This window comes from Didymosphaeria variabile (genome assembly GCF_027946475.1).
Source record: "Didymosphaeria variabile strain IMI 356815 chromosome Unknown scaffold_10, whole genome shotgun sequence".
Lineage (NCBI taxonomy): Eukaryota > Fungi > Ascomycota > Dothideomycetes > Pleosporales > Didymosphaeriaceae > Didymosphaeria > Didymosphaeria variabile.
The window spans coordinates 1,718,266-1,738,889 of NW_026611629.1; the positions used below are offsets into that span (position 1 = coordinate 1,718,266).

General features: G+C 50.3%; 5 protein-coding genes across 5 annotated transcripts; 3 read left to right on the top strand and 2 right to left on the bottom strand.

Moving 5' to 3' along the window:
• Window positions 1-2,801: 2,801 nt before the first annotated feature.
• Window positions 2,802-3,744, bottom strand: N0V89_012609 (uncharacterized protein; the record flags this gene model as incomplete). Its single annotated transcript, XM_056221330.1, has 2 exons — window positions 2,802-3,572; window positions 3,622-3,744. 2 exons carry the CDS (start codon window positions 3,742-3,744, stop codon window positions 2,802-2,804), a joined length of 894 nt encoding a protein of 297 aa, XP_056065317.1.
• A 389-nt stretch (window positions 3,745-4,133) lies between these two features.
• On the top strand, window positions 4,134-4,577 carry N0V89_012610 (uncharacterized protein; the record flags this gene model as incomplete). Its single annotated transcript, XM_056221331.1, has 2 exons — window positions 4,134-4,138; window positions 4,289-4,577. 2 exons carry the CDS (start codon window positions 4,134-4,136, stop codon window positions 4,575-4,577), a joined length of 294 nt encoding a protein of 97 aa, XP_056065318.1.
• A 2,729-nt stretch (window positions 4,578-7,306) lies between these two features.
• N0V89_012611 (uncharacterized protein) lies at window positions 7,307-8,536 on the bottom strand (the record flags this gene model as incomplete). The annotated part of the gene is made up of 4 exons (XM_056221332.1): window positions 7,307-8,154; window positions 8,383-8,389; window positions 8,459-8,467; window positions 8,528-8,536. The coding sequence occupies 4 exons, from the start codon at window positions 8,534-8,536 to the stop codon at window positions 7,307-7,309; spliced, it is 873 nt and encodes a 290-aa protein (XP_056065319.1).
• Window positions 8,537-18,689: 10,153 nt separating this feature from the next.
• N0V89_012612 (uncharacterized protein) lies at window positions 18,690-19,718 on the top strand (the record flags this gene model as incomplete). The annotated part of the gene is made up of 2 exons (XM_056221333.1): window positions 18,690-18,697; window positions 18,722-19,718. The coding sequence occupies 2 exons, from the start codon at window positions 18,690-18,692 to the stop codon at window positions 19,716-19,718; spliced, it is 1,005 nt and encodes a 334-aa protein (XP_056065320.1).
• A 178-nt stretch (window positions 19,719-19,896) lies between these two features.
• Window positions 19,897-20,133, top strand: N0V89_012613 (uncharacterized protein; the record flags this gene model as incomplete). The annotated part of the gene is made up of 2 exons (XM_056221334.1): window positions 19,897-19,904; window positions 19,944-20,133. The coding sequence occupies 2 exons, from the start codon at window positions 19,897-19,899 to the stop codon at window positions 20,131-20,133; spliced, it is 198 nt and encodes a 65-aa protein (XP_056065321.1).
• Between the last annotated feature and the right edge of the window lie 491 nt (window positions 20,134-20,624).

A 20,624-nucleotide genomic window follows, 5' to 3' on the forward strand; every position in this document is an offset into this window, starting at 1 on the left:
GCTCTCACTATCGTACTATCCATGGCGATATTCGCGATCCACTCGGTGACCTCTCGTGGATGGACGACAACGACTTTTACACCGAAGTTACTGAGTATCGCGCTATGTTCCAAGATCAATTGGAGCCCCGGCGACTAGAAAGGCAGAATCGTGAGAATGCGCGCCGGCCTATACGAAGACAACCTACAATCACGCCTGGTTTCATCGATGAATCTGGAGACGAACTAGAAGCTGAGATGCATCGATTGCAAGTTTCTTCCGCGCCTGATACAGGGAGTTCCGATCATCCCGCCGCCACGGAGAGTGCAATGCCCCGTGGACGTACACCGTTCACCAGAGAAAACGCTTTTACACTTGGCCATGCGCCCGAATCCTCTCGTCGTGCTTCATCGCGCCCGGAAGAGGCAATTGAGGAACAATTGAGGAGGAGGACTAGGTGAAGAAGAGGAATACGAGGCAGAATTTGGATTCATAGCGACGATGAATGACAGTCCACAAGGTGGTTTTGTTGCCATTTTCTCACAACGGCGACGGATTGGACTTTTAGCAAGTCAAAATGTTACTAAATCAGAGCCTGTTTCAGCACGTTCAACCTAGAGTAAGAGACACGATCTTCTATCTTGGTGATACTGGTGTTGTTCCTGAGATGCGTTGCTCCCTGTCTACCCTGGGATTAGCGAGTCGCATATTAACCGTCTGGAGAAATTCTGATTCACGGATCTTAACCTTCCTGCAGATGGCCACTGGGTAGGACTTACCATATTTAGCAAAGGGTGAGGGTTTCCTGGGTAGCAGATCCGGGATGATGATGCCCCGCGTCAACGGGCAGCATGTACTTGCTCTAATGTCCGCACAACACTCAACGAAAGTTGGAATACGACACCGATTGTCGGTCGCTCAGATTGCGCTATGGTTCCCTATGTGTTCACAGTAGCAACCCTGACGTCATTCACGTTAGCGGTTCCCCGCTTACGCGCCTCCTTCTCCGGACAGCTATTGGCAAGTGTCACCTCCCATCAACTACAACGATACATTATATGCAGGATGGCCACAGATTGAGGTTGATACTGAGGTACTGGTCTACAAAGGCACACAAGTCAATCGCACATATGCTCATCATCCTGAGCTGTACCACGATGGCAAGCGCACATTCCTACAATACTCTACTTCGCCCATAGATGAAGACGCCACAGGACAGGAAGCATGGCTTTCAACCTCTGCCGACGGCGGATCGACCTGGTCCAGAGGCTACTCCATACTTCCAGCTGCGCTTCTCCCAAACCAAACAAACGCAGCAAATTACACCTACTGGTGCAACAATCGCATCTGGCAGCGCGCTCTTCACCCCGCCGCATGGGTACCCATCGACCAAGATCATCTATATGCTGTGTCGCAAACGACTCTTCGCTACTGCTGGGGTGATGATGCAAAAGGGACCAAAGCGGCTGGTCGCCTTGCACGACGCATTTCAAAAACTGGACAGCCAATTGGTGACCCCTGTTGGACATCACAAAGCAACTGGACTTCGGTAGTGAAGTTCAACGAAACGATATACGGCACTTATGGCATGAAGTTCTGTAAGCACGCCGCGCAGATCGAGGAGTATCTCAAGAGTCCACCAAAGGTGCCAGCTTGGGGTACTTGGCTCTACCAGACCAAACTCTACGCTGCCGATGACACCCACGATATGCAAGAGCCTACGCACGCAGTCTGGTTCGGTAACAAAACTCGCGGCTATTGGGAGCGTTTCTGGCGGGACATCTCAGGTTCAAGCATTATCAGTAACGCAGTGTGGGTCGAGCATACGTCCTCGCGCGAAGGTCAAAACTGGTACCCTCACATCGAGCAACAGCACGGAAATCAAGTTTTCCGCACCAATATCCCGGATGTAGGGGAGCAAGCAGCACCTTGGGCTTTTGCCTAATGGAGATCGTTATCTGGTTCACAATCCGCGGAATAATACGGAGAAGATTCGCCAGCCTCTTACGATTGCTACTAGCCGAGGTGATAACGGGACGTACACGGGCATAGGGGTGCTGAGGACTAATGCGAGCACTGTAATCGCTCCGGATACAAGGAAGTTGAAAAGACCGATGTTCAGCTACCCCACGGCTATAATGGTGAACGGAAAGTTGGTTGTGGCGTACAGTGAAAACAAGGAGAACATTTGGGTGAGCGTTGTGGATCCGAAAAGTCTGCACTGAGTTTCCGTCGTCATGCATTATACATAGGTTGACCGAGAGGCCGTCTGAATGTACATATGCGCGGGTTTGAGCAGAGATAACTGATCCTTCTTTCGACCCTTATGATTCCCTTCAAATCGGAAGTCTTCCGATATGTTCAGGATGTACATGGTCACCATGCGACAGTCGCTTCAGAGAGAGAGAAAGTGCAAACTCCGCGGAACAGAATCTGTGGCTTGAAGGATCAGATGGCGTGAGCCAGTTACGCAATACCACCAGAAGGATTTCGGGTTGTTCCGTGATCCGAGCAAGGCGCGTAAGCTCGCCGTTTAGAAGCCCGTGTGGGGTGGTCCGCGGGGAAGTGGAAGAGCAGCAAGTCAGCACACGTAATCGAGCGCTGAACGCAGGTGAGTAAGATTGATTTTAAGTTCTTAGAGGCTGAGTGATTTAAGTTCTTACAGGCTGAGTGATTTAAGTTCTTACAGGCTGAGTGAGCTGAGTTCTAAGAGGCTGAGACATGCATAGGAATACGTATAGAGGGTGACCCAGGCGTGGAATAGGTCAGCAAGGCTAGCGCCCCTATGCTATCTACCCATTACGCTTTCCCATTACAATTCTTTATGACCTTGGTGGCAAACCCACGATCTCGGTGCTGATGTGTGGACCCCAATTTATGCGAGATACGAGCAGATTGTCCTTGACGATTGAATCCTTCAGCTTCTCCACTTCCTCCATGTTCCAATCGGCGAACACGAGTCGACCGTTCAAGTAACTTGCCCCAGGAGTGCTAAGGTATAGCGCAGTTCCTGCAGCCAATTCCGGGGTGTCCAATAGGGAGCCTCTGAATTGAAGCGGGGCTCTTTGCCCCATGCCTGTGCTGGCGATGCCCCCAGGGTGGAAAGCCATGCATCGGACTCCCTGAGCTCCGTACTCGAGTTGCACCGACTCGGTAAACCGGTTCACCGCATGTTTGGACGTAGCGTAGCTGCTCATGTTGGGTAGGACGGCGTCTGAGATGCTGGTCGAAACGTTGATGATGGTGCCGGGTTTGCCATCCAGCAGTCGCAGATACGCACGAGTGACGAGGTACGTTCCCTTGAGGTTGACTTCAAAATCACGCCACCACTTTGCAGGGTCGGATTCGGCGATTTGGAAGTCCGCGTTGATGCCCGCATTGTTGATGAGAATATCTGGGGCTCGGCCTCCAGGAAGGGCCGCGAAGATGGCGGACACAGCGTCTTCGGTCGTCACATCAGCCGCAACCGCAATGACGGAGACGCCCGGATTCTGGGTTTCGACCTCCGCCTTAGTTGCATCTAATGCCTTTTGGTCTCGGCCGGTTATGGTGATCTGCACAGCTCCAGCCAGAGCGAATTGCTCGGCGATCGCCTGGGTTCGTGTCAGGGCCTGAGGACGGATGAGGAAATGGCTAGCTTACCTTGCCTACGCCTTTCCCACCGCCTGTTACGAGGAGACTTTTGCCCTTCGCGGTTCCTGCGAGCCGTCCCCTGGGCGAGATGAAGGGGTAGATGTCGTGATGGTCACGCTTGATGGTCGCCATGTTCAAGTCCAAGCTTTTAATTGCAGAAGAGCGGTACGAGGGATCCGATGAGGCTGAGCCCGACAACGTACGATGGTATTTGTAGTGCGAGGTTGCGCCGCACCCTGAGCACGGTCTGTGCTGCATCGGGCAATCGCAGATGGGCGTTGCCTTTCAGGGCTAATTCCGCCTATCACCGGGCGTCTTTGTCTTCATCGACGAGCAGCCTTGCCTATACATAGCAAGGTTCCGCCGAAAACAAGCCATAGAATCGGACGTAAATTCGGAATCCTCTCGCATTCGACCGGATACGCGAATACGCGACTACCAGTACCATGGCGCCACCACAGGCATTAGCCGAATTGGCGAACACCTTCCTGTCCTGCTTCTGCACCCTGGACATGGACAAGATGCTGTCTATCCGAACTGTTGATTGCCTCCACGTAATTAGGCCCGCATCCATGGACCGGCCGGCCATGGACAACAACACGTGAGTGATCATTTACCCTTCTTTTGTCCAAGGTACATAGGTACGTGTGTAGCGCTGACACTGTACTCACACAAGGTTTCGCTCCGCTTACGGATCAGTGCTTAGCCACTTCCGCACAATGACGATGGAGACAAAAAGCATTGTAACAGACACCGGGCGTAATGTGGTGGTACTCAACGTGCAGAGCCGCGCTACTACCGTTGGGCCCCGCTACGACATGGAATATGTCTTCATACTGCATGCCACGCCAGATGCGAAGGCGCTTCATCGCATTGAAGAGTTCATAGATAGTGCCACGGCGAAGACGCAGTGGGCGCAGCTGCAGGAAGCCATTGCTATGCGGGGGGAAGCGCGGAACGGGTAATGATCCTGGTAGCCTTGCGATGTACTCTGGGCCAGCCCGCGAATCTCTCCCCATTTCTTAGCTGAGGCTCTTTAGCGCTTCCCCAACCCATGAATCCATGTCGATCTACCTCTAAATGTCTTTCATTACGATGCTGCTGGTGCTTACGTTGATGGACAATAAGCGTTTTCCCCATCTGGGATATGATGTGAGACGGCCTATAATGCCGGTAGTGCCGTGGGACGGGCCGTGCTAGACGAACCGTTGCGCCATTTAAATGGTCTACGTGGCTATTCCACTTACTACTTACCGTTAGCAACATCAGCATATATTCTGCTATAACCCACCTACATATCGGACCGTATACGTGACACTCTATGTCACAACGATTGGTAGAAATAGGTGCTCAATATTCAGAGGATCACGTCTGAAGACGCGTCTCGAAGCTATGGTTTCATGGTTGCTCCGGGATTTAGCCCCTCAACTCGCCTACTGCGCTACCGTGAAATACGTGCTTCAATTCCAAACCAATCGAGTAACCACATGGAGCAGTTTTCGGTCCGATCCATATGGTACAGCTGCATGGCCGGTATGTGCGCGATGCTGTGGCAGCACAATTGTATCAAAGCGTACTTGCCATCTCGGTATACCGGACGTAACGGCGAGAATACAGTCCAGATACCCGGTGAGAGGGACTCCACTCTCGTAACATAAGCTTTCCGATTTAACTACCATTCGTACGAAGTGAGGTGCTCATAGTAAGGAGTGGGCCTCTAGTCTCCGCATATATTCGTGTCGGTGTTGGATGCCTGGATCGTAAATCCTGCGCTTTGCCTTTGATGGTGTTCTTCGCAGAGGCCTTCTTAGTGGAGAGGAGTGATGTGCAACGAAGATTACCTATTACAAGGGGAATAAGCGCTACAAGGATTAAATCCCAAGTGCCTACATGCTCTAAGCACTCCCGGGCGAACCGCCGGCGCCTCGTTTCAGCACGCCCTGATATCAGTGTGCGGCTCTTAGTAATCTCAAGGGTGCTCGGTATTTGCTCGGTCTAGTAGGCTAATGTCCACTCATGGTAGATGTAGTAACAAACTGCAACCTTACTCCCAAGCATACGGTCATAACTGAGCGTGATTTATCAAGATGTTCATTACGTTAAAGTGCAACGAGCACAACATATCTGTGGAGCAAGTAAGCGCAAGCACTGCCCAGGGGACGCGTCCTCGGCATGCCGCCTGCAATGAATGTCGCATGAAAAAGGTTCATTTGATGTTTTTTACTTCCCAACTGACCAGGTTGCTAACCAAAATCAGCTCAGATGTTCTGGAGACAGAGATGGTTGTGCCGGGTGTCTATCAAACAACATAGAATGCACATACCCTCCACCAAGCAGAGGCCATGCTGCAGGTGGTGCCGCCAGACGATGGCGAAAACACTCCCAAGCAAAAAGTTCTGCCCCGCAGACAAGGCCATCCTCGTCCGGTTCCAAAGATCCTCCAACGCCTCGCCTATCTACATCTTCATCCACTGCATCGGTAGAGCCGGATCTCGACATATTACCGTGGCCAGAACACCCATTTGTCTCGTCAGAAACGACAGAAGATTTCCTAGACACGTTCTGGAAGGAAAGTCCAGCGAGCTTGGAAGACCGGCTGGGGGAGAGTGCTTGTTCCATCTTTCCAGACATCGGGAACGATCTGTTCCTCGATAATGCAAACCTATCATTAAGTAAATCTCTCCAGCTCAATATCCAGAGATTATTAACACACATAGGCGAAGATACTCTACAACCCCACGCAAACGATGCGCTCACAGCTTTATCTTCGGAACTTTTCGGCGATCCAAGCCTCCCACTTGCTTGTCCCGGCCCTACGGATCAGCACACCGACCCGTCAGCTTTAATTCTGCCAGCATCTAACGAAGCAGACACAATTTCATTCTCCGAATTTTCGGTAACGGCATCAAATCAGGCAGGCGATGGCAACTGTCGCTGCATGACGGATGCACTCACCATCTTAGACAAACTCGAAGCCAATAAAGCGGAAACCTCACCGTCCGTCACCCACACTGTATCCGGCACACTCTCAACAAATAAAATCGCGCTCTCGCACTGCAATACGATGATCGAGTGCCCATCCTGCCGATACCGGCCAGGCTGCGCCCTCCTCCTCATCCTCATATGTCGCAATCTCGTATCGCAATTCCAACAGCTTCTCTCCAGCGAACTGAGTCTGCACAACGACCAAAGCCCACCGTTCAAATCCCTCGACAATAGCAAGACTGCTGCCTTGGGGCAGTACTCCATCGACACGTCAGAGGAGCAGCTTCAGGTGTTGTATGCACTGGCCATTGTGCGGGGGAGGAGCTTGGCGCTGTTTCTGGAGAAGTTGAAGGGCTTGGTGTGCTTTCAGTCGGGGGCGAGGAGCCATCGGGAGAAGATTGAGAGTATTGAGAATTGGCATCGGAGTTTGATGGATCGATTGAAGCAGATGAGTTATGAGCAGATTTAGACGTGTCGGGAGATTAGACGATAGAATTTCGACAGAGCTTCCAACGGGAGTCCGTTACGCGAGTGCACGCTCGTGCGTAAATGAAGTCCGAGTTCATTCACTACGCAAGACGATGTGTTATGATGTAGTGGTTGTCAACAGCAAAACGGGAGTGGATTGGTGTCGCCCTTGATTCGCGCCTTGATCCTGAACCCTTTGATTCAAGAGCACGCTATTCTGTTTCCTATTCAGAGTATATACCTACAGAGACTCCGCCCGCTGTACCCCAAACCTCTGGGAGAAGACAATAAATTGTGCTACACTCAAAACCGTCAAGTACGCAAGATGTTCATGCTTCACAAACGCCTTCTCGGCCAGCCCGTCGACCCTGCTCCAATCGATGAATCCCAGCTGCTCAACATTCTCCTTGGTCACCAACCTCTTGATGACTTGGTGAAAAGGCCCGTTCGCCGTGTATTTGATAGGACCCATGTACGGGTGTTTACGGCGGCTATATATCTCCTCGGTGATGAATGGTTTCAACGCCTCGCGGAGGATGTGTTTCTCGCGAAGAGTTTTGGTTGCAGGGTCATATCGCATTTTGAGACTAGGCGGGATGCTATTCGCGTACTCAGAGACGCGATTATCGAGGTATGCGATTCGGCTCTCCACATGGTCAACCATGTCGACATTGTCGCCTAAGTACCGAAGAATCAAGTTTGTGAAAATGGTCTTGCTCCAGATATACTCCGATGTGTGGAGTGGGTGCCATTTGTTCTGCATGTCGTTGAGAACTCGCCCGTTGAAGCTTTCTGCAATGGTGGTCTCTTGGTCGTTGACGGCAAACTTGTCCGTCCATGACGCGAATGGAAGTGGAGTGTGTGTGCAGAGAGTGGGGGCGATATTGGTGTTAGCCAGCATACGTTTTGTTGACGGAGAAACGTTCTTAGGCACTTCACCGAATCGGAAGATATCCGACTTCTTCAGCGCGTCGCGGAAGGCGGCTTGTCGTTCCGGTTCCGACAGCGTGGATGCTGGCCATGCAGGGTCGGCTTCCATCAATGAGTCAGCTGCAAAGAGAGAGTAGCCGGCGAAATTTTCGTCCGCTCCTTCACCTAAAGTGAACGTCAGTCAAAGCTCGAAGAATAGGATAGATGTTTCCAAACGTACCAGTGAGGACCACTTTTATACCGTGGTCGTGGACATGCTTAGACAAAGCTAGCCTGCCGGTTCCGTTGGCATCTGGGTTCGCTGCCTCGCTATTCCAAGCGGTCGCTTCGAAGTTCGCAGCTATAGCAGCTTCGTCCATGTGCACAGGAATGAAGTCCACACCCAACCACTCTGCTGTACGCTGGGCGATATCTACCAAAGTCAGCCTCGTGAATTGTAGGAAAGTTATTGTAGCCCACGTACCCGACTCGTCTGCTCCGCTATCCTTGTCAAACTGAACGCTGAAGCATTTCAACCGCTTTGTATCTCCACTAGCGTCATTCCCAAATTTGGCGCCCTCTGTTCTGATGAGATGGGCTGCCATGCCAGCAAGCCCTGAGGAATCCAGTCCGCCGCTAAGGTAAACACCTACTGGAACGTCGGCATGCAGTCTCAGTCTGACAGCATCAAGCAGTCGTTCCCTCAGACCTAGGACAATCTCCTCTTCAGAGCGTGTGTCTACCTCTCTCTACAACAAAGATCAGCGATTTCTGAGACTGGGCGTTCCTGAATCCTCACCTTATCGGGGTACTCAATATCCCAATAAACCTTCTGCTGTAGATCGCGAAACTGCTTGCAGACCAGATAGTGACCTGGTAGTATCTTATACTGGTCAGAACGGACAGTAGCAAGACACGAAGCCATGAAATGCCTACCTTGTAGACATCCTTGAAGAAGGTTCTCGAGTCAAAACGCCAGCCATTCTCTCTTAATGATTGTACGTTCCACTCCGGCTTCCATCCATACGGCAAAAACGACTTCATTTCCGTAGAGATCAGTAGGCGGCCATCTTGTACGGTGTAGTATAGCGACTTGATGCCGTACCGATCTCGAGCGGCAATCAAAACGTTGCGCTTCGCATCATATAGTACTAGCGCAAACTCGCCCCTCAAGTGCTGTAGAAATGATAGTCCGTAATGCTTGTAAAGTGCAAGAACGACTTCGCAATCGCTGTTCCCTTGAAAGTCGTACTCATTGGCTAGCTGGGCCTTATGTTCTTCGTAGTTGTAGAGCTCTCCATTGACGACTGCATGCACGTCATCGTGAGAGTTGTGGAAGGGCTGGTTTCCAAGGGGGCTCAGGTCAATAATTGAGAGGCGCACGTGACCTAGACCTATCTCATTCGTTAACTCTGCCAGAGGAGATCAGCGGTCAAAAATCATACCAACACGTCGGTCAGGGCTGATCCAGACACCTCGAGCATCTGGTCCACGATGCTTGATGATTTCGAGACTGTCGTTGATTTCGGTTTCGAGGGTACTGGTTCGGCCTTTGATATTGCCATTGACTTCGTCGGATCCATTCACTTTGCTGTAGCCGTTCGTGTGGGCGTCGTTTGTCAGAGGTCCATGCAATTGCTGCTGCAAGACAATACAGGCTGTGAGTCCGCACATGATGTATCGCCGCAAAATTTGTGAAATTGATGATGGTGGCACAATCAACTTGATTCTTATCGAGCTCTCTACATCTTACTACATGTGGGCTTATTCCACCCCACAAGGGCGATCGCAGTAGACCACGCCGCATGCCGATTACGGCTCGTCCACTGGGGATTCCTACCTTGAGTGATGGCAAAGTTGCGAGCGTAGCAGCTACTGTAGTCATGTCCGGCTTTGGAATCATAACCCTGTTTAGGAGCGTGCCTATGCATAAAAGGATTCGGCCCGACAAGAACTATTGAGTGTATTTCCAGGCCTCACATATGGCATGAGCACGGCCTTATTTCACGGTAGTTTCCCTGCCTGCACGGCACCAATAAAGCGCAGAGCCGGTTCGGGGGGCAAAAGCCTTGTCCGTGTCCGATACTTCCCGGCCCTTCTCCATGTCTACGTGGTGCACTCTGTTCCCATGGTTGCACGCCTTCCGGAGAGTTCCATACTCGGTCTAGTGACATGCGAATTTCTGGAGGTTTCCCCTCTGGGAGGTGGCGCAGGATCGGCGAAGGAACACGAACCAAGACGCTGCACAATGCGCGTGAAGCACAAATCCGTTACAGGTTATTGGCCAGCTTCGACGACCTCCTGAATTGCCCCAATTAGTGCACATCCTGTTTAATGCGCAAAGCAAGATACCAAGGCACAACGCCGTGCGATGTACGTGCCTTGCTTCAATAAGAGTCGTATAGTGGCACTGCGTCGTAACGATTGACACACTACGTTCCCCCAACTGTCTCGACCTCGTGGGAGAAAATCTAGTTTGGTGTGTAATGAGTGAGGATAAAAGATACGTAGGAAAGGTAACATAGCTGGTGCACGCTGCTCTCGACATTTTGCGCTAGTACTGTTTCAGAAGAGGACCTCTCAGATTCGAGAACATGAGTGCACAGGTCACATATTGGACACCGCAGAAGTAGGATCAACTATTTGACGAAAAGTCTCTGATTTCAAACTCCACAATGACATTTATTCGTGACTCGGACATATACCTTGGCCGACTATCTCATTCAGGAAGACAGGATACAGCTGTCCATCCTCTAGCATATCTCAACTGATATCAAGATGTCACCATAGTATCTGACGAGACTCTTCTTGTATGTGCCTGTCGAACAACTTCCTACTCTTGCTTCTGGCGTTTTTGAAAGATGAACTTGATGCTTGGATCAACCTTGTTTAGAATACCATCCAATCCATTCATTACCGATGACTCTTTTGGCGCGTCCACCAACTTCCACTCATAATTTCGCAACATTCGGGCGATAACGACTTTAGCCTCGTGGATCGCGAAGAAGCGACCGGGGCATGCCTGTGTTCCATAGCCGAAGACAAGGTGATCGGGGCCTGATGTCACAGCCTAGGTATGGATTAGTGGAATGTGCGGATTGCGCGAAAATTCCTAGCCACATACCTGGTACTTGGCTTGGTTGCCGGGCTTGGACCTCAGATCGAGATACCGGAAGCCGTCAAACTTCTCAGGGTCCTTTAGAGGGGATCGATTGAAGTGGACGAAGTGAGTATCAATGCCGGTCATTGTTCCGACCGGAAGAACGTCCCCAGTTGCGATCTTCAGAGGCTTGGTGACCTTTCGAATGGTTCCAACTACGTCCAAAGTTAGACAAGTTGATAGCTGTCGTGAAGTTTATACACACCTAACATGAATTTGTTGAAGCGTTGAGCCTCGCGGATGAAAGAGTCAAGTTTGACCAGTTTAGCCACATTCTGCCTCGTCATCATCACCTCACCAACTTCGAGAGCTTCTTGGCGTAGCGGCTCGACATACTCAGGACGAAGACACAGGTCGTACAGGAGATGGTAAACAGTTGCGGCGGTGGTGAAAAGAGCTGCTCGACCAGTGCCGATTTGGGCCTCCATTTGGTAATTGAGGTCGCGTCCTTTACCATCAGGCGCTCCTTCGATGACGAGTTGTAGTAGATCTGGGGGCGGCTTGAACGATGGATCCTTCATATTCTCTAGGCGAGTCTCGAGAATGGGTTTAAGCAATCTATTTCATGGTGGGTCAGTCGCTAAGTAGTGCATTGGGAAAAAGATTGAACTGACTCTTTGCCTCTTTGCTTATGCCTTCGAACTGCGCGAAGCATCGGCATTCGGGTCCAGGCAATAAAAGGCCGAAGCATCCAGTGAATTTCCCAGAGTTCTGGAACTGCCCTGAAAGCACCACCAGTGCAGTCACGGATTACCTCGAGCTTCAAGTCGTCAGCTTAGATACCGCAAACTCGAGACGGGTAGCACTTACCCACTCAGGATTACTTGAGAGTTCCTCTCCCACGAATACACGCTGCGAGATCTTTATGATCATATTCACGACTTTGGGAAACAAAAGCATCTCTGTGGGTTCTGCAGATGGACTACGTCAGCGCCTCGGCGAAGTGATTCCGTGGCGAAAACAGTACATACGATCGCAAGGGCCAATCTCCTCGAGAATTGCAGTAAGCGCCTTATCCTGGACGATCTCATAGACAGAATCAAGGAGACGGCCGACATCTCTACGGATAGTGAGAGCCGTAGCCTTCTCGTGACCAGTAATCCCGGTGAAGTCACCGAGGAAGAAATCGTACGAAGCTTGCTGGAAACTGAGTGTCGACTCTGGGTTGTTCCTTACATCCTCGATGCATTGATGTGGAAGAATGACAATCTCATCGGGGAAATGCTTGATCTTGTACGGCCGGTCAGGGTACTGAAGATGTTAGTGAAGCTCATTCCATATTCGTCATTTCAATCATCTTACAAGCGCGGATCCACGTGCCAATACCTCACGGTAAGATTCTCCTGGCTTGCGCTCTATGAGCGGTGCATTGAACTTTTTGCGCCCAAAAAGCCCACTAAGCACACTTTTGTGGACGAAATGTGACGGTCGCCTGACGTAGGTCTTCAAGAAGTCCGTGAAAAGATAATACGCAAAACCGAAGACAAATAGAATTGCTCCGGCAAGAAATGGTCGCTTGGACACTTCAGTGCCCAAGCTGCTCAACCCGTTGAGCACAATAAGCGACATCTTTGATCGATTGAAAAGAATAGAGTTTGAGTTTCAGTACAGTCTTCTCGAACCTTGCGTAGGTTTTGTACGGGCAAAATCTATTAATGTGCCATGTTCATGGATACGTGAACACTATAAGCACGAGTGCCGTTGGAAGTTTCCACGTGTGGAGAATGCTCCAAAGTCAACGAATAGCATCGGATTGGGCCGACAAACGGCATTCCCCGACATCTTCAGAGGCCCTAATAGTCGAGGTGTATAAAAGTGGGGCTGGCGGTTACCCGAATGGTGCAGGACTGCCTCATACTAATCTTCGCGCTCGCCCTTGGGGTAAAACCCGGCACGTGCCGGTCTGAGCTTCGCTGGCACACACTGTGCAAACAATCTGGTTGAAAGGCATGGCTAATAGTGTTTAGAGTATCAGAGCGCAAACTGCTTTCCACGCATTATCACAAGCAGCTCTCCGCAATGATTATCTCTATTGCTCATTATGCTGCATTACTATGCGGAGGGGCTTCGTTTCCGACATACTTTTTACGAGGAGAGCATCATCTACACATTGTGCTTTACATACAACTGTTATTGGCTACCGCGGCTCTTGGAACACTCGGATTGTCATATCTGAACAGAGTCACCTTACTTTCCGCGGCGACTGAAGTATCAGGCCTCGCAGGCTATTTCCTTGCTGGACTTTATGGAGCTCGCACTGTATATCGGCTCTGGTTTCATCCACTTCGGAATTTCCCTGGATCCCCAGGTGCAAGGGTCACAAGCTTCTGGCTATCGTGGCAAGTACAGCACGGTGATACATTCCGACAAATAAAGAACCTACACGATCATCACGGCCCTTTCGTACGGATCGGACCAAACAATCTATCTATTTCTCATCCTAATGCGGTGCAAGTCGTATATGGGTTAGGCTCGAAATGCACGAAAGCTGCTTGGTACGACTTGACCAAGCCTATGGTCTCTCTGCAAACGTTCCGAGAAAAGAAGCTTCATGAAGAGCGGCGACGCGTTTGGAGTGCAGCCTTTGGTGACAAGGCCCTTCGGGGCTATGAGCAGAGGCTTCGTGTCTACCGCAACAAGCTGATCAGCCATCTCGTCGAGTCGAATGGGGAAGGTGTTAACGTCACGAAATGGTTCAATCTGTTCAGTTTTGATTTCATGGGCGACCTGGCTTTCGGGCGGTCTTTCGATATGCTGGAAACGAGTCGTGAGCACTGGGCTGTCAAACTGCTCAATAACGCGCTCGAGCCACTCGCGTACGCATTTCCAGTCTGGTTTTTCAGAGTCGTAACAGCGATACCCGGACTTTCGAGAGATTGGTGGCGCTTCATTGACTTTTGCGCCGAGCGGATGGATGCACGGCTGAAAGTAAGAGTCACTATACCTACACTTGAGATACACTAACGACAAGCAGACCAAGGTAGATGTGCCCGATATTATGTCGGCACTCTCCGCTCCTTATAAAGGTGAAATGCCAACAGAAAAGGATTGGCGCGTTCTGAGGGGAGATGCACAACTGATCGTTGTTGCTGGCAGGTAAGTTTCTCTACTCCAGCACGATATACTCCCTATCACTTGAAATTCTAGCTGACAATAACCAGCGATACAACTGCAACCACGCTTTCTGCGGCCCTTTTCCAGCTCTCACAGCACCCGGAACAGATCGAGAAGCTTCGACACGAGCTTGCGCCATACATGACCGACCCTAGTGGTGACGTCCTCAATGAGAAGATCGCAAATCTCGACCATCTCAACGCTATTATCAATGAAACCCTGCGTTTGCACCCGCCTGTCCCGTCAATGCTACAGCGTAAAACTCCACCAGAGGGAATTGTTATCGATGGGATATTCATTCCAGGAAATATGATAGTTTCATGTCCTCAATATGTCATTGGAAGAAGTGAGTTTCTACTTTCGATACGTACGATACTGTGGCTAACAAGTCTATTTGTGGCAGGTGCGGCTGCTTATGAACGCCCTGACTCTTTCATTCCTGAGCGATGGTACTCATCGCCAGAAATGGTGAAAGTAAAGAGTGCATGGGCCCCATTTTCAACTGGTCAGTTCTACCATCTGACCCTCACTATAAGCGACAAAGCTAATGTCTACTCCGCAGGCCCTTACGGTTGTATCGGAAGGCCACTAGCGTTACTAAACGTGCGAACTACACTTGCAAGAATCGTCACGACCTTCGATATCTCGTTCGCTCCTGGTGAGACTGGAAGGAACTTTGAAGGCAAGGCAAGAGAGAAGTTTACAATTGGATTTGGTGACTTAATGATATCTTTTAAGCCACGTGCATCTGTATGATTCATCCTGGAATAGTAGTAGTAAACTCAAAATGAACTCAATATATATCAATCGCTGAGCAAAATGTGTGCATAAATTCATAATGATAGTGAATTATTTCCCTAAACCTATCAACATAACATCTGCTATGTTCCATGCGAAATGCAGAGACTTCCGGACCCATTATAAGGATAGTGGTGTTGTTCCTCCCAGCTAGATACTCTAATTTTCTGACGAGACATTGTTCATGGATGCACGAAGACCAAGACCTAACTGTAAAGAAGTTTGGCTATGCGGATGTCATTTGAGTCATGTTGCGGTCGAAGACGTCCATCGTCCAGATCGCTGGCTCCATTAAACGTGTTCCTTCCAATACGACGGCGGCATCTTCCGGGCATTACCTGAAGCGGCGGGTTTAAATGTAGCCTTCATGTGACAGTGACTGAAACATGTTGTGCTCCTCATTACTCGAATTAGCACAGCCCGGAACCAAAATTGAACATTGTAGGCGCTCTCGATTGCGAAGAGTGCATAGCGTCACGAAACAGCAATTTCCGTGCTGGAGCGCATCTGCTACTGAGCTACCTGTACCATCTTATATTCTCAGCGTGAATTACCACTGGCAAACCACCTCATCATCACACCACTGCTGGTTCTTCTCAGTGACTTGGTTCCTTTCACCTTCGACTAAGGCTTATCTTCTTGCTGCTGTGCGGCGGCTTTTGCATGCGACTCTCACAAAGTCGTGACTAACCGGGAATTGGATTTAGTCATGGAATATCAGGTGGAAAAAACGGGTGACTTCACCCAGCCCCAAGCGAACGGACGTGGCCAGCCTGCCCCTGTAAGATGAACCCAGCGCAACACGATATAGATATACTGACGATGTCATCCCATGCAGATTCAAAACCCATGGGCTCCCAAATACTTCGCAAAAACTCTATGGCTGTTCACAGAAAGCGATTTCGCAACCTTCGTTGGACCCGACACTTTGTTCGGCATCGCAGCGGCTCTGTCCGGGTCTGCCCTCACTAACAATAACTCGCCCGATCTCATACACATTCTCAGTCGCATTCCAATTGTCATGCTCTGGAACTGGCTGAATCTCTTGATCTTCGATCTCGCAAACCAACGGGATCCCGAATCAGCAACTGAGGACGCGATCAACAAGCCATGGAGACCAATCCCGTCTGGCCGTATAACCTGTGCTCAAACTACGACTCTACACTTGATTGCGTTGCCGATAGTTCTCGGGCTCAACTACATTATTGGCGCTTGGGAGGAGACAGCCTTATTGTTCATGCTGACGTGGATGTACAATGATCTTGGTGGCGGAAACCACAATTGGATTGTTCGCAATGGGATCATTGCTGTAGCGTTCTCACAGTACAACAAGGGTGCTATGCGAGTCGCTGCGGGGATGGGCTTCGATATACCTGTACCGGCCTGGTGGTGGCTTCTCATGACGAGTGGTGTGATAGGTACCACCATGCATGTACAAGACATGAAAGATCAGGAAGGCGACCGGGCACGAGGGAGAGGTACTGCTCCGTTGGTGCTTGGAGATGGGCCGGCTCGATGGACGATTGCTATTCCCGTTGCAGTGTGGTCGCTAGTATGTCCTCTCTTTTGGAATCTTAGCTTCGTTGGATATGTGTTGCCAGTTGGGGTTGGCGCGTTGATTTCTTTCCGGATTTTGACGATGCGCGGGTTTTCGGCCGACAAACGAACATGGTGGTTGTGGACGGCTTGGACTGCTATCGTATGGTTTGTGCCACTGTTCAAGGATTATGGTGTGTTCATACGCTTTGCTCAAAAGCTTGGGTTTTAGCTACGATTAGAAGGAGCTTAGAGCTCACGGTTGCAGAGAAAATTAGAAGGTAGCTGGGTGTCTAACTGGGTTATAGAGGAGTTGCCATTGATAGGATTATCAAACGTGAACACATACGAATATTTACATAAGCTATCATCTGAGAGTCTTTCGGGCATATCCTTTAGTGTATAGATAGAGATTCATTGGAATAAATTGGACAGGTTCGCACTCAAAGGACCCTATCATATTAAAACCTGCGTTTTTGAGGCAAATCAATGTCGAAAGTTTCGACGATCTAACCTCTTCACTGGCGATGTGACTTGTGAGACTCTTTGCTGATCCTAGTGAAGAATTCCCTTATTGATAAGTCCAGATACAATAACCAATGTAGGACCATGTGACACTTTATATGATCAATCATCTTGGAGTGGAATTGAATGAAGACATATTTTGCCCCTGCTTCATTGGGCCAACCCTCGACAATAACAAGAAAACTTATTCACGAGCCTGCGTCTTGTGTTACTGGGCACAGCAGATGAATCACGTGGCGCATGTCCGTGTGCCATGATCCGACCGCCAGGTTGACATCTGCTGCGATCGATGATACAACTTGGCAAAAGCTTAAGACATACCTGCCGTACGGGATGACTTCAGGCCTAGTGAGACATGCTGCGAATCGCGCTAGTCTTCGCATTTGGGTATTGTCTTGTCCAGCCTCGGTGCTCCAGTGAACTGCAAGTTTTCGCCATGATGAGCATAACCTCTCCCGCGCGAAAGAACGATGAAAACTTCGCTGCTCGTTATTCCCGCATTTCTTCCATAGCGTCCTTTCGATTTTACTTGGTCCATGCACCCTGTTTCCACCTGACCTTGAGACTCTGCCGTGGCTTAGACGATCGACAGCTCACCTGCCGAAAGCGGCAATGCCCGGGTATGGGACCTCGTCAGCTAAGATCCCACGCGATCCTTGAGGCCGGGCCCGACAAGACCTTCCCCTGCAGCATTCGCGTGGATTCTTTTCTTGGTTCCGGAAAATCCACACCTGGTTTGTGACTTGTGCATCTATCGGTAGTCGGTCCATGGAACCGAGTTGCTGAGCTTCGTTGTGAACGTTGAGGCTTAGTCCTCAACAAGCAGAGACTGAGAGATAAATATGCTTTCTATGCGTACAAATGATGTGTAAGTGCAATTTCACAGAGCGCCCTTGCCACGGGGGACGCGGGGACTGTTTGAGGGCATTGACAGCAACGGTCCGATACGAGAAGATTGAACGGGAGCTGAGCGCCCGTTCACACCCATTTGTAATGTGCTAGGCCACATTCGACAGGCTTCAGACAAGGGCCATGGTTCGGATCCATCTTACCATTGTACGAACCATCCTTACTTCGCCACCTCGTCAGGAGACAACCCAACCTACCTTAATAGAGTAAACTCCGGGGACGTGTAAAGCAGACACGAAAGTATTTATGCGCAATGTTTCCTTGAAACGTTTCTCTTGGCAGGCTGATAGTGGTCACCACATTCTTTCTACCGTTGAGACCCGTCGTCAAAATGCTAGGCCCAGTCCTTTTCGGTCTATCGCTCTTTGGTGGCAATTCTGTCGCTGTCAGTATTCCTCGCGCAACTACACCAGCCAACTGCAAAGTCCTTCCAGGTGATGCTGCATGGCCAACCGCTGAGCAATGGGCAAGCTTGAACCAGACTGTGGGAGGACGGCTTATTGCAAATACCCCGTTGGCAAAGGGATGTCATGACTCCAACTTTGAAAGCGCCACATGCAAGAATCTGCAAGCCCAGTGGATATATACTCCGCCGCAGTGAGTGCTGAGTGATTTTGGTTTTGCTAGGAATCGTGTCTAATTTGCATTTAGTATGCAAGATCCCGCCTCGCCCATGGCGCCGTACTTCCAAAACAACACTTGTAGCCCTTTCCCGAACGTCAATCCCAACACCTGCACGCTTGGGAATTCTCCAACATACAGCATCAATGTGACGAAGGCTGAGGATGCAATCGCCGGAGTAAAATTCGCGAAACAACACAACATCCGCTTGGTCGTGAAGAATACTGGACACGACTACTTGGGACGGTCAACTGGAAAGGGCGCGTTGAGTCTATGGACCCACAATCTCAAGAACATCGAGTTCCTCGATACGTATAATAGCTCAAAGTACACTGGAAATGCCGTCAAGATGGGCGCAGGCGTGCAAGGATACGATGTCCTCGCTGCTGGCGAACAGAACAAGAAGCGCATCGTGGCTGGGTACTGTCCAACTGTTGGTGTTGTTGGGGGGTACACGCAGACCTCCGGCTTCAGCGCGTTGTCCGGCGCATATGGGCTCGGAGCTGACCAGGCACTGGAGTGGGAGGTCGTCACGACCGAAGGCGAGCACCTCATTGCAAGCCCCGACAAGAACAGCGATCTTTACTGGGCTCTTTCTGGTGGTGGTGCAGGAGCCTATGCTGTAGTCATCTCCCTTACCGCAAAAACATGGCAGGATGGCAAGGTCGCCGGTGCCGTTCTAAACCTCAACCACACTCTTTCCGACGCATTTTTCGCTGCCTTCGCGGAATGGCAAACGCAACTTCTCACGCTCAATCAACTGCCCGGCTTCCAGAGTGCCTTCCAGACGACCCAGACCACCTTCGCTATCAACTTCATTTCTTGGCCAGGCCACGACTCCTCGGAAGTGCGGAAGGTGTTGACGCCCTACACCGACTATCTTAAAGCACAAAACCTGACCTATAACCTCGCACTGAGCGACGACACAAGCTACTGGACCCACTACGAGCGCTACGAAGAAGACCTTCCCCTACGGCCCCTTCTCCATCTCCGACGTCATCACCAGCCGCTTGATTCCGCAGAAAGTTGTCGAGACCAACGTCGACGCCCTCACCAACGCCTACCGCGAGATCCTTGCTGACTCGCGCTTCATGGTCGGTGGTGCCGCCTTTAACGTCTCAAACGCACGCGTCGGCAACACACCCTCCACCAACGCCGTGCATCCCGCGTGGCGCGACGCGACCATCTATGTCTACTCCCAGTCTCCCTTCGACCCTGTGAATGACTCCTTGGAGACGCTTTCCGGGCTGTACACCGCGATGGACACGTTCGTGAAGCCGAAGCTGAGTGCGCTTACGCCCGGCAGTGGGTCGTACATGAACGAAGACACGTTCACTAATCCGAACTGGAAAGAGGATTACTTTGGTCCTAATTACGATAAGCTGCTCTCATTGAAGCAGAAGTACGATCCTGACTTCCTTCTGTATGGGAAGCCAAACCCAGGGCATGAGTTTTTCGAGGTTGATGGTGACGGGCGCCTGTGTAGAGTTGAGTAAGCTCTACTACATGGCTGGTGTACATACCTATACTATATATACTTGTTACTTTATCAATAATTTTCTTCTTGGCCGTTGCAATTACCTTTTGATTGGTAGTCTTATTAATGTGTTGAGACAGTAGATTGCCACTGTGAGAGTCTCTGTTCAGACAGAATTACAGGAATAGTGTGGGCGGCGGGTCCCCAACACTAAGCAACTTTGTAGCATCCGAACAATGATAGTGAAGGTATTCACAACAGGATTGCAGCTCAGCCAACGATATAATGTGATACATGAGGTTCACGCCTACGACCCTGCAATTGAGTCCGTAGGATTGTCCGGCTTATTCGAATTTAGAAATCCAATGCTTCAGTTGCCTTTGCCATCGTTATAAGTGATTATGCGCAACGTCCAAAGACCAACTCCGAAGTAATCTTGGGCGCTTGAGGCCTTTGTTCCTGGTGCGATTACGTCTTTTTGCGGGGCTCTTTCTATTGTTTGTGTTCACA